This window comes from Epinephelus fuscoguttatus, linkage group LG16 (assembly GCF_011397635.1).
Source record: "Epinephelus fuscoguttatus linkage group LG16, E.fuscoguttatus.final_Chr_v1".
Taxonomy (NCBI): domain Eukaryota; kingdom Metazoa; phylum Chordata; class Actinopteri; order Perciformes; family Serranidae; genus Epinephelus; species Epinephelus fuscoguttatus.
The window spans coordinates 40,869,116-40,883,263 of record NC_064767.1 but is presented as its reverse complement, the minus strand read 5'-3'; the positions used below and the strand labels follow the sequence as shown (position 1 = coordinate 40,883,263).

At 39.4% G+C, this 14,148-nt stretch overlaps 1 protein-coding gene across 2 annotated transcripts in view; it reads left to right on the top strand.

Moving 5' to 3' along the window:
• Positions 1-319: 319 nt before the first annotated feature.
• The window catches only part of pitx3 (paired-like homeodomain 3), a 38,238-nt gene continuing 24,409 nt past the window's right edge, over positions 320-14,148 (top strand). The window contains exons 1-2 of one of the 2 annotated variants that reach the window (XM_049601261.1): positions 320-406; positions 12,540-12,657. In XM_049601261.1, the coding sequence (XP_049457218.1) occupies positions 12,549-12,657 (109 nt within the window). In that variant the 5' untranslated portion in view covers positions 320-406; positions 12,540-12,548. Of the gene's footprint in view, positions 407-2,641; positions 2,829-12,539; positions 12,658-14,148 lie in introns of those variants that run through there. The other variant, XM_049601260.1, reaches the window with a different exon arrangement.

Sequence of the window (14,148 nt, the reverse complement as noted above, 5' to 3'; positions counted from 1 at the left end):
CGAAGAATAAGCTGCACATCAAATTAAACAGCAAAACCTGGGCTACAAGGCGGTATAAACCGTTCTTACATGCCCCAAACACAGCTCAAACAACAACTAGCCTAAATAAATAACAACAAATCAAACTCCATACAGCATCGATATCCCAGGCTTTACCGCGATGCCACATTATGCAAAACACACACCATTCATCTCAAATGAAAGCAGAGACACTGCTCTTTCAACACATATCCTCCAAAGCACAGAAGAGTAAATTTGCTTAGAACATGGCACTCTTAAATATGTGATTCTGACTGGTCAATCAACAAAATTCTGTGGTGTTTATTTCTTGAGGTATCACCGCTGCCCTGCTGCTCGGGATGCCATAGCAACGGCCTTAGACTGAGGAGCATCAAAATCAGTTAAGGTTAGTCCACACAAGCCAAATAGGATTGGAGTGGCAAAATGCAGCATTTTCAGGACATCACTTTTAACATTTTTGGAGAGGACAAAACGCTTGATGTTTGGCTAAAATATGACATGTCCCCAGCAAAAAAAAAAAAAAAAAAATCGCAGGGCCAGGAGCACAACTAGAAGAAGTAAGTAGGCCTAGTAAGCCATGTTCTAAGCGAGATAATGGAACATGACTGGGAATGGACGTTACGCGTCGGGGTTCTATTCCCCTGTCGCGAGTTATTTTTCAGCAGTCACCAGCTCACTATACATTATCCCTTACTTCACATTTAGATGTGTGTGTGGTCAGTTTGGAGTGGAAAATACATGAAAAACATGAAACGGACAGTTGTATGTGTGTATACTAAACATCAATAGGGATTTACAGAAACAAAAAGTCGAACATATAGTCATGTACATATGTCATGTAAGCTGGTGTGACGGTGAGTGTGTTGTGTGCTGTTGTGCTACATGTGTTGCTGTCTGTTGTGCTCCCGTGCCGTGCCCTGGACTTTAAGTTCGAAACGAGGTGCTTTATTAGTAAAAAAAACAAAAAACAAAACAACAACAACAAAAGGCTTAAAAGATCTGGGGCTATAGCCGGGAATGCCCAGGTCTAAGGTTGTCCATGGCCAGGGGCGGACTGGGACTGAAAAACAGCCCTGGACTTTGTCTCGGCCCAGCCCACAACAACCGGTGTGCATACGGTATGCGCTTCCTTCTTCTTCAATTTGATTGCCGGCCGGCTGGCTCATAGATATCTATGGGCCAGCTAGCATCCAATTTAAAGGCTGCCACCTAGCGGACTGGACGTGGAACAGTAGATTATAAGGGAGAAAAAAACAGAAAAAAAAAAAAAAACAGTGATGACTGTGTGGCGGCCGCTGGCCATCCTGGAGTACCGGCTGCTCTGTGATTCTCCAGAACCTCCAGATGGCCAGTCCACCCCTGTCCATGGCTGGCATAGTGTTAACAGTTTGACTATTTCGGAAGTGTTGATTTGACTCTGGAGAGTCAAAGTGTGAAAAAGGTGTTGAAATTCAACACTGGACTTTTTGCTGTGTACAGTAACATAAAAATTTAGAGTTCACCAGACACAAAATAAATTTGTCATATTGCTCTTGTCTGACAGGAATTTTATGCCAGTTTAATATAAATATTTTGTTGTTTGAGCATATAATTGTATGTCATATGAACATAAAAACACCTACTTTAAGTTCCATTGAACTATGAAAATTCATTGTGGCAAGCTTAGGTTTTTGAGCCAGGAAGTCCCTTTTATTTCATATCTGCACAGCTTTATCCACACAGGCAGGAGGTCACTAATGTTGTATACGACTTAACTCATTATCTTTTACCACATTAACCACTGTGAAATACATAAACATTAATCACTGTGTAATGGGTAACGTGAGTGATTTACAACACATTTAAACATAGTTTTCTTTGGCTTATGGCCTTGAACACATTGTCTCATGGCATGTTGGGAAACACCACCCATTTCGCCCCAGTACGCCACAATATGTCAAGTGCACAATGATAGTGCTATTTATTAGTCTTAAACTATTGAGGTTAGATTGGCTTTATACATTTTAGTCAAATTAACTCAAAATTTTTTGACTTGCCCACAAAGGATGAGTTTTTGTACATTAAAATGTTGTGTCATGAATTGATTGGGGTTTACAGTGTACAGGGAACTTTGTTTCTTACTTCTCAAGTGTTTTTTATTTTATATTAAATAAACTGTTGCTTAGATTTAGCTGGAAAATCACTGTAAAATAAATAATAAAATACAAAACAATGAAATTTGGACCTAAAAGCTACCATATGTCAAATCCCCAGCCCTTTGCTATTCCAACTTACAACAGTGCAGGTAAATAAATAGCTGCCCTGTAGAGGCTGCAGGAAGAAAGAGATGGAGAGAGGAGAGGTTTGTTTGTAGACAGAGAGCCAACAGGAGAGGGAGGTGGAAGAGTGTGTGTTTGCACTTAGTGTGTGTGTATGCGTACGCATGTGCCCCATGTGCGTGTAACGAAAGGGGGAGAGCGAAAGAGAGAGAGGGTAGGGGCCGTCTCTTCTACACTGGACCTGTCACGCACAATATTTAGCATGAAGTAAACCCCTCCCCCCCCACCCCCCACCCACCCCCACCCCCACCCACCCCCCTATACTCTGTGCTGGGATCAAGCCTCACTACTCCACAGCCTTCATGTCTGACAGCACAGAGGGAAGAACAAGAACAAGTAGGAAACTGACCGACGCCTTTTCTGACTTTTGGACGCTGCGGGGAACTTTTTGTCCATGTCACCAGCAAACCTGAGTCAAGGACACCCATCAGCCTGTAGCAAAGCTCTTTGCGTTTTCCACGGATTAATTTAACCTGACCGGGATTCGATGTAAGTGCTAGTAACCGCACTTCTCACTCCTCTATCTCTTTCTAACGTTACTTTTTGTCTTAGTGTCTGAAATTGACCAAGCGCTTTTTAAAATTAGTGCGTAAAAGTTGACAAAATCTAGCCGATATGTAGAGCAGGGGCTTCATTAACTCTTTTAAGATAGGGCTACAGTTTGGAGCTTTCCATACCAGAAACGCTTAGTTCTTCGTGTACAAGTTGAAGTACCAACAATAAGCTTTTAAGGGTTGTGGATTTGGCTTGAAACAAATAGGCTAGAAAAGGAAATTCTGAACAGCAGAATTTACTTTAAGGTGTGCGTCCACGGAGCACATTGTTGTTGTTGATGAGAGGCATCATTTTAGGCACTGTGACATATTTGAAAGTGTGTATCACATCTTCCATTTAGACAAAAATGATCACCGTGATTTAAAAAATATATCAAAAGAAAACGTTTAATTCAAACAGCAAAAGAGGCTCTGTGGAAAGGCTCCATGTAATTTGGGCCTTGCAGAATTTTAACGTTTTAACGTTACATTAATTTAACGTTACATTAATGTCAATATTAACATTAATATTAACATTAGTCTACAGTGATGGCGTTTCGGTGACAACAGTTACGAAGTATTCGTACAGCGCCAAATTCTCCGTCCGTCTGTGTGTGAGGAAAAATGGCAAGAACCGTGTGAAGCAGAGCGACCAATCCAACAAACGCCTATTTTTCCCCGTAGAACTACAGCCTACTGAATTAGGCTATCATGTTGATAGCTTGGCATATTTTCTCCAAAATTCTAAGACTCCGCAGAGGCGGACGTTGTGAAAATATTTGGGAGGTCAAAAATATTTGGAGATGTGGAGGAAATTGATAGGTGGCAGGTGTTTGCCGGGGCCACAGGAGACCGCGGACAGAAAAACAAAGCTGTGAACCCCCTGTCACAGACACACACACACACACGCACGCACGCACGTGAGCGCGCGCAACAAACACACTTCCCCAACTTCTATCTTATGCTTGTAATATTTGCATCCCAATTTCAAAGATTACGAACAGGTCATGTCATTTTTCTGAACATTTTAATATTTATGAGTGACAGCGGTATGACGACAACAATAACAACAATAATAACAGCAGCAAAAACAACAACTACAGCAACAACAGCAAAATAGCCTAACAACAACAATAATAACTATTATTATTATTATTTTTATTATTAGTAGTAGTAGTAGCTAGTAGTAGTAGTAGTAGTAGTAGTAGTAGTATAAAATGAAATAAAATTAAGGTCTACTTTCTAGCTTTTTCTGGATCTTTTAGCAGCATTTTACGATTTTCCTCAGCGGATGTATATTTTAAAAATAGGCCTATGTATATTTCGGTTAATATTGATTTTAAAAATAGTTTCTTATTGTTCACGGCCCGTTGTTGGACCGTGGCTAACTGAATGTGAAATATGGAACCCACTCTGCATTACTCGTCCAAAATAAATGGCCCAAATAAAAATTCTGTCATTTTAGAAATGCCCTCAGTGCACGAGTTGTAACCCAGAAATGATATTTTATATTCTTCAATATAAAAAGGCCTGATGCGTATTTTAAGGTTTAGGATACAGTTCCTTGTGCTTAACAATTTATGTTAGTTTTAAAGCTCGCGCTGTTAAAAAAAAAAAAAATCAAAGGCAGGGCAGAGTTACCTCCAAGAATCACCGGCTTAGATTTCCTCCATCAGGCCTTCAGTTAGTAGCCTCTTTTGCATCTGTTCCCAGGTCAGGACATATGAAAATAAGATTTGTTTAATCGAAATTTACGTTCGGCCTCAGGCTAGAATGTAAATATTTCTTTAAGTGTTTATCACCAACCGTGTGCAACAGAGGCGCTTCTGAAAACCAATGCCCGCTGCGCTGAGAGGCCAGCAAGTTACATCACAGTGCATCTGGATCATGGAATTAAATCCCAGAATAACAATACATTTCAAACTGCTAAAACACACAAAATGTGCAGATAAAAAAATGTGCATTTACATAAATTCAAAGCGGTGGGGTTGTATTTAATTTCTAGGCCTTATATTTAACTCTTTTAAAACCATTAACTGTGAAAGAAAAACTTATTCTAAATCTTAATTCACATGCTCATAATAGGCTATCGCCGAAACTTTAACGATATTCATCATATCATTTATACTTATACCTTGGACTCATTTAAATCTTCTCCATACATCCTGCATAACATAGGTTGTTATCCTCTTATAGACAGTCAAAATCAGTGAAATACATTTCTTGCTCTACCGTAATAAATTGTTCATATAGAAGGGTTCTGTGTTAATCACTGTTATGGACTTGTGTTAGCTAGCACAGCCAATTATTTCCCGTCCGTCTATGCACGGAGGAGTGATTCTGCTGCAGGACTGCCTGCTCCCCACTCCCTCAATCATATGCAAATGGCTGTTATAGGAGGGCAAAAATTAACATCTACAAACATTGGACTGAAATTCCATCTGCCGTCTCTTCGAGGAGGCCCTTAATAAGTTCTCAGGCAGCAAAGTGACACACATCTTAATCAACTCTTAATCCCGGGAATTAATTCTCGACGCGTTTATGAATAATTCCCGGGCTAATGCCTGCAGTCCGTGGAAATGCAACAGACTTCCGCGCACACCGCCAGATGGACCCGACAATCTCCCGAAAAATGAGAGGATTTTTCCTCCATTATTATTATTATTATTATTATTATTATTATTATTATTATTATTATTATTTTATAATCATTATTACTATTATCAGCAGATATATATTTTAATGAAATCGGTGTTACTGAACAGCTGCATATGAAGACCAGAGACTCATCTTGCAGTTGATTTGTGTCCATTTCTAAAAGGAGGCTCTCAGCATTAAGAGGAAACTTACAGTGCCATTCCAGTAGTGTTTTATTTCAGTAAATAAGCACGATACAGCATGTTGGGTGGATGTGAAGGCAGAAGTGACTGCTTCAGTGCCCCAAGTGCTCCAGGAAATAGCCTGGGCCCTGTGGTAAACTAGATGAAGAGGAGGGTAAAAGCCTAATCAAATCAGCTCAGGTCCATTTTTGATGTTCATGAAGTTCACTCAGGAGTTAGCTCACACTAGGATGTGTAACTACAGAGGGAAAGCAACGAATGCACAGCTACCATTTCTGCTTTGGAGTGGCTCAGAGATCCATCTGACTGTCAGCTACTGAGCGCCTCAGCCTGCTTGTTAGCTCAGTGATAGCTTGTTGGCCATATTGAGCTCACAGGGAGGGGGAGAGGGGCTCTTGATTTTGGAAATATAATCATGTGGCACCCCTGATGTGCGTGTGTGTGCCTGTGTGTGTGGCAGGGTGGGGAACAGGGAGGGGGTGGAGGTGGAGGGTACTGACACCTTGTTCTGGACAAAATGACTGGCTTGCATCACCTGCACACCCCTCACTGCCAAGCCGGCCAGCCTCTCAGCACCACACTGACACCAGGCCGTCTGTCCATCCATTACTGTCATGGCAGATTTAGCTCTCAGGACTGGCTCACATTTATAATTCTGACCAAAATACTGGACCTTGCTGCTAGTAGACCTGGACTCTGCCCTCACAAATGGACAGCTGTTGCTCTGTCAGGCCAGTACGCTGACTGAAGTGTTCCAACAGCAACTAGGACCTGTCCTGTGGAGTGTAAAAAAAAAAAAAACCCAGAGAGATGTCTCAACACACACATACAGCTAAGGTAATGCTGTTTCAAACAAAAATTATGGTCTCCTTTTAATTTGAAAGAGGTAACAACATGTTTTTTGCTGTAGATTTGTGCTGAGTTATATTCAACAAAGGGAAAGCTCAGCTTTAGCTTGTTCAAAGGGACATAAAACACTTTGACCTTTCTTAAAATAAGTTAACAGAATCCTTCTGCAAAGATGATCGCATGAAGGTTGGCTGTGTTTGCCAGATCAGTAATTTGCCTGTAACATCGAGCTACAGCTCTATCAGAGGAGGCTTGCTAATATGTCAAATCACACAAATGAGACAAATCAGTGGTGATTGAACAAGAATCAATCATTCTTGTTCAACCACACAACAAAGTACTGACAGCAAAGCCAACAAAAGAACTTAAATTAAATTCAATATCACAAATAACAATTTACCTCAGAGGGCTTCACAGCATATGACATCCCTCTGTCCTTTGGACCCTCACAACAGCTAAGGAAAAACTCCTCCAAAAAACCCCTTTAACGGGGGAAAAAATGGTAGAAACCTCAGAAAGAGTAACTGAGGAGGGATCCCTCTTCCAGGACGGACAGACATGCAATAGTTGTCATACAGAACAGATCAACATAATAAATTTGCAGTAATTCATAGGACAAAATGACACATAATCAGACGGCGAGACAGAGAGAGAAACTGAGACAGAGAAAGATGCAGGTCAGACAGTAATGACAACAGCTACAATACATTAACTTTAGTAATAATATTATAGTAATAATAACAGTAATTGTGGTAGCATATGTTGTAAGTGTATATTAATATTAAATAGTACATCTATGTGACAATAATGATCATATGTGTATAATAACAGTAGAAGTATGAAATAACAGCAGCAATAGGAGGCATCAGGCAGGACCACGGCAGCGGCACAACCACGACACACAATCCAGGCGTAGCTGCGATACGAGGGAACCTGCCAGACAGTGGAGCACAAATGCAGATCACATTTTCATGGTATGCTTTTGAAATTGAAAAATGATGAACAAGTGATGAGCAATGAACAAGAGGAAAAGTCCCAAAGAGGGAGACAATAAATGAATTTATTAATTAAATGAATTAAGAGTGGGAATGTGAAAGAATTACACTTTTACTTTACACTTTACAAACATAAAAAGATACTGAAATTTCTGAATTGAAATGTATTAAGTTCCTTCCCCCATGGCCATATTTCACATTGCTGGTACCAAACAAAACTGTGTACTGTACTGTAAAGACTACACAGTGCTCCAGATTGTCAAAATGACATAAAAACTTTATGTTCACTTGACACAAAAACTCATCCCTTGTGAGCTAGACATAATTTTTTATGTTAAGTCAATGATTTTTGGGTTTTGAGTTAATTTGACTAAAATGTATAAAGCTGATTTTGCCTAATAGGTTTCCCAGGATGCCATGAGACAATGTGTTTAAGGTCATAAGCCAAAGAAAACTGTGTTTAAATGTGTTGTATATCGCTCATGTTACCCTTAACTCAGTGATTAATGTTTATGTATTTCACAATGGTTCTAATGGGTTACAGTTACAAGAAAACTGTGTTTAAATGTGAGACTATATATATATTTTGATACTTAAATGAAATTAGAAAAATGTTGCAAAAATGTGTAATCAATATTTTTATTTTCATATGACATAGAATTAAATGCTCAAACAACAACAACAACAACAACAACAACAATCACAAAAACTTGAACTGATGTAAAATTCCAGTCAGACAAGAGTCATGTGACACATTTATTTTGTGTCTGTTGTACTCAACACTTTCATGTTACTGTATTGTGCTAAACTTAAAGTTTTGAGTGCAAGCTATTTCCAGAAAATTTTAAGTTGAGTGCATTGGGGTTTACAGGTGGATCGAATGGTGGTATTCAAATTATGTACAGGTGTCTCATGTAAAGCCTTGTCTTTGGGGTTTGATAAAATTAGTCCACCATGACCATATATTGGTGAATTTATCTTATTGTATTCTGAGGGAATATGTCCATTTTTCCATTGTAAAAAATCTGATAAATATTCTACCAGTAAGTGGCCAGGACCAAAATATATGATAATGATTTACATTTGTGGCCTGGCATGACCTCCAACACTCTGAGTCAATATTTATATGTCACATCTGCTGAGGTGCAACTAAGGAACAAATCAAACTCTTCCAACAAAATCCTGCCCAAATTCCGAAGCTTGTAGTTTTCCACTGTTATTTGGCAAACCCCTATGCCACTCATCCTGAGAAAGAGGCCTACTGCCTTTCCTGCAAGTTGTGCTTTTGGTCTGAGTTTACTTTTCACATCTGTTTGCGAAAGCTACAGTTCAACAATGGATTTTTAATGATTTTTTTTATAACATTGACTTGTGTTGAGTTTTAGGATCCTTATGTGTCCTTGGTGCCTGCTGAACACAGAGGTCATGTCAGTATTGTGTTTGGATGTTTTAATGACCTGAAGAGGATTTTTCATTCTACAGTTTTACAAATAATACATAGTGGGGACGGTGACTCTGACACCTTGAATGAAAGCTTACATTTGCATTAAGACAGCCAGAAGTAAATCAGATTAAAATACAACAGACAGTATATAACACAACGAGAGAATTTTAAATAAATCAAATAATACGCCGCATGTTTTAGGACTTTGAAAAGGATGACTGTGCTCTAAAAGGAGAGTGGAAGATACAAAGTGTATACTGATGATCAAAGAGCACAGGGGGAAATAATGTCATTTCAACAACTTCAAGTGGTGACAGTGAGTCTGGTTCAAGAGTTCAGCCAAGTCATACAATCTGTTGTTGTTGGGGCATACCATGCTCTGTACTCTGCCTCCCCTGCTTCAGATTTAACCCCAGCAGAAGTCACATGACTGGCACACAAAGGACTGGCATGGTGGCAAACAGATGGCAGGGAAACACAGAGGGGGAGCTTATCCTCCGGTGGCGAAGAGAGGTGAGGGGAGTACACATTCCCCAGAAAAGTTGCTGCTTCTAAAGCTCATATCCACAATGGTAACTACACACAGAGAGACTGACAACAGCCTAAAAGTCAGCAAAGATGGTTAAACCTTGGCTCAAAATCCGTATTTGATTTTCAGAGATGAGGTTTATTGCCTTTTTAAATCTTCGATGACACGGAGTCATTGTAGTATGCGACAGCTTTAAGACTTTCCACTGCACCTGTAAACTTTAGGTGCTACTCACCAGTGTCCTGGAAAATACAAAAGGAGGGTAAACAGTAACACCACACTGAGTTTAGGTGGGCTGAGGCTTCACTTAACACCTCCTTCATCCCTTTTATTCCTCTGTGGATAATTGTTTCAAACATTTGATAAAGTGTTTTGACATCTTTGATTTTACTGTTGCTTAAGTGTAATGCTTTGCTGTTTGTGACTTGACAACACAGATATAGGCTTAATAACAACATGATAACATGCAGCACAATTTTGGATGCATGTCTTATCAAACACAAGAAGTGACTTTACTTTCAAAGTATTAGCCATAAATTTTCAGTTTTTACAGACTGTGTGTGCTCTCCTCCCAACACAAACACATATTCTATCTGTCGGTGAAGATTCTTAGTCATCCAGGTCATGGTAATCATAAGTGCTATATTGTAGGCAACTGGACTTGCTTGCGTTTCTTGAAGATGTTTTGCATCTCATCCAAGAAGCTTCTTTAGTTCTTCAGGAACAACCTGAACAACAACCTCTCATCCAAGAAGCTTCTTCAGTTATTCAGTTCTTCTTCTTCAGGAAGCTTCTTGGAAGAGAGGCAAAGCAAGTCCAGTTACCTACAATATAGCACTTATCATAATCCTTGTGTTAACTGCTCTCTTATAAAAAAAATGACTAGCTATTTTTGGGCTCCACTGAGCAACACTCCGACCTCACTGGCAAGAATTTGGCTTGGCAATGTCATAGTGTATTCTACAGCAATAACTCTATTGCTCTCCCCATATAGCCCTAAATACAGTAGAGTCAATTCAGGGCAGGTCTTGTTATAGCTGCTTATGTCAGGCTCATATAAAGGGATCAAGATTACAACCACAGCCCAGGGTGAAAGGAAAGATCAAAGAGAAAATAGAAACAGAATGCACTGTCAAATTGAACAAATTTGCACAAAACCCTATACAGACTGAAATCAATTGATATTTTCCCCACTTAGGAACCTGAATCTATATGGAGTCTTTTTGTTCGGGAGGGTGTACTTAAACTAAAAAGACACACACACACACACACACACACACACACACACACACACACACACACACACACACAGTGTTGAGTGTTGAGTTAGTTTTTTTTAAAAAAAATTTTTGTTTCTCAGAAATTAGTACCATAATTGGCTGAATAAATCGGTTGAAATACTAAACTTCGTATAAAAAAATAGAGGAAGCTCCCTGAGGCCCCTCTCAACCCATAAAAGTGCAAAGTAGTTTAGTCTGCACCTGCACTTGGATTTGTCTCTAAACATATAAACCAAGTGAGTGACTGCTTCTGCTGTTGGAGCACCAACGTATACTGTCATGTCTTTCCCCAGACTTTGTATAAAAAAAAAGAAAAAAAAGAAAAGAAAAAAATCAAAAGGTGCATAAGACTGTTGTGGATCAAGAGAGGAAGGGTGGGAGACCCACAGCGACTGCTAATGCATTGGGCCCAGAATTTGGTGCTACACCCCTGCTAGCAAATAACACAACGATACAGCTACTAATCGTGAAAAATGAAGAATTAGAAATGCTACAAATTACCAAATTATAAATGCAGTTACCCTGCTTAAAATCTTTGATCGTTTTTTTTTTGTTATTATATCTTAACTAAAATAAGTGCTGTCCTTTCTGTCTTAGATTTGTCTGTTTAAGAGAATATAAACTGAAAAATAATATTTTTAGGTATTCTGTTACCTAAAAAACATGAAGCTACAGGAGGCTGCAGAACTGTTTAAGGCTCTCTTCTGACAAACTGGTGGGATGCCTGTAGCAAAACCCGAAGCAAATAGCATTCGTTTATTTTCATTGTCTCAGATGAGGGTATTAATTAATACATGAACTCCTCTCCTCACTCATCTGGCGTGTGGCAGCTAGAGATTTCGGTGAGTAACTCAATAGTATGGCGGCAATGGCGGCGCGCTGTACATTAGTGCAGCGGCTAGGAGCTCTCTCGATAGGTGCCCCATGCTGTTGTGCCGTTGAATAAATCACTACACACTCATGATTGATTCAAAGCCAAATCACCCCAACACACTGTCCCCCGTTATATTGCATTTGATTATTAATGTGTTTATTTTGTTATTGTGGTGCCTTGTTTTACTCAGTGACTCATTTATAAATGATTTATTTATTTATTTATTTATTTATTTATGCATATTATGCACTACGGAGGTTTGCACTTTCGTTGCATGCAAACTCAAATGAAGTTCTTCCTCTAACTCAAAGTGAAATGATAAAAGTGTGTGGGGACAAATAGTGCACAGGACCTGCAGTACTCCTCTAACAGGAAAATGATCATTGTCATCTGCAGCCTACCTTTTACAAAGATTCTTAGGTTATTACTCAAAACATCACAGGAAGCGAGACACACGATCACACAAATGAATCCTTCTAAACGACATAGGAATAGTGACAGAGCAGATCAGGTTCATAAGCAATAATTACGCTTTTCCTTATTATAGAAATAATACTCGAGTTATTTAAAATGATCTGAAATATAATAGAAAACACAACATGATAATGTAAACTGTATGCACATGAAAACTCAAACATTATTGTAGTGGAGAGAGGGGAACGCTAAAATGAGGCTGTGGGGATGCTATGACACCAGATTATAATTATGATATTAATACGGTATTAAATTTGCTCCTATGCGATAGGAACAATACGGCCTGACATCGGCTGACATGGTCATGAAGGGTTCGCGGCTGCACTTAGCTCTGAGTGTGTTGGGAGGGTGAAGCCTGACCTGTCTGTGTGTTTGTCTGCAGAACCTGGTTATGGATTTTAACCTGCTGACGGACAGTGAAGCCCGCAGCCCAGCGCTGTCGCTCTCCGACTCTGGGACTCCGCAGCACGACCAGGGATGTAAAGGCCAGGACAACAGCGGTCAGTTCACACCGAACATTGTGCATTGTTCATGCATCTTTATGTCTGTCAGTCTGGGCTCATGTTCCGTGGAGCTCTCCCAGTGCACCACTGCATCAAAATAAAATTTTCTGGAAAGAGGAAGAAAAAGATAAATGGACTAAATATGAAAATAGCCTATGGAGTGATTCCGTGCACGCAGAAACATACAGCCTTAGGCGTATCACACAAAGAAAACGAGGAAACGACAATGAAACATCCAATGATAATAATAATAATAGTGATTATAATAATAATAATGATGATGATGATGATGATCGGGAGAAGCCTAAGCATTTCTGCACAATAGCTTCAACAAATGATGGAGGCCAATTGTCTCCAAAACAAACAGTAATCAGTCACATCAGCCTGTTAAATTGTAAATCGGTTTCTCTGGCGCTGTGACAGGCGCAGGTGATGGTCTGTCGTCTAATAACATCAACTCACTTTAATTTGAATAGATTAATCGCGAAAAAATTATTTCTCTTGAGAACATCAGACTCAGCGGCTCCAGTTGATTCAGCACACTTTAACATCCAGAATTAAAAATCCAGACTGAATAGTCTGTTTGATCGTCTGGGTATTCCACTCATTTAATTATCAACAAACTAAAAACTAATACATCGGAATGAAAGAAAGAAGAGATTATGTTTTGAATAATTTGTCAAAAGGTCCACTTGCATGCTATTTCAGGGGTCTTTCAACCGCATGTCACGGCCTTCATGAATGGATTTTGCTTTGTTGTCACATAAATGCTGACTGTTGATTGGTGGAATAATACTAGGCCTCGTTTATTTCTTGTCTGATTGTAAGCTTTACTCTCAGCTTTTGTAAACTCAGTTTACATTACTGACCATGTGAGCTTGTCCTAGCCATGGAGTGTCATGTGACAAATAATCACCTGGATGGATTTTCTAAACTCTGGCTAACTTCTCCATATATTGTACATATTCACCCACCCACGTATTAGATAGATATATCTATATCTATCTGTGTGTGTGTGTGTGTGTGTGTGTGTGTGTGTGTGTGTGTGTTTATGTGTGTGTAACCCAAGATAATCGCTAAACTCAGTCTTAACAAACTGTCAAACACAAACTATTTAGGATAGAAATGTAGTGTAAAATACTTTGGTGTGTCTCCTGCTGCGGTCTTCTCAAGGACCACTCACTTAACTCATTTAGCCCTAAAGAAGTGAGTCTGAGTGAAACTCAGCTGCTGTCTGCAGACTCTTTCTCTAATTGGACTTTGTTTTTTTTTATTGGGCCTAAATGTCAAAGTGATTCTATGAATAAAGGCCCAGACAGTATGTGTTAGCACAGCAGAGAAAAACATGACTGATACTCTATCACAGTCGCTTATCTTTTGTACTGATGACGGAATTCCAATTCTAATTAATGTGTTATCAAATCTGTTTTCACAATAAAAGCCTTAAATATTGTTGAATTTGTGCACGAAAAACACAACACAAACACA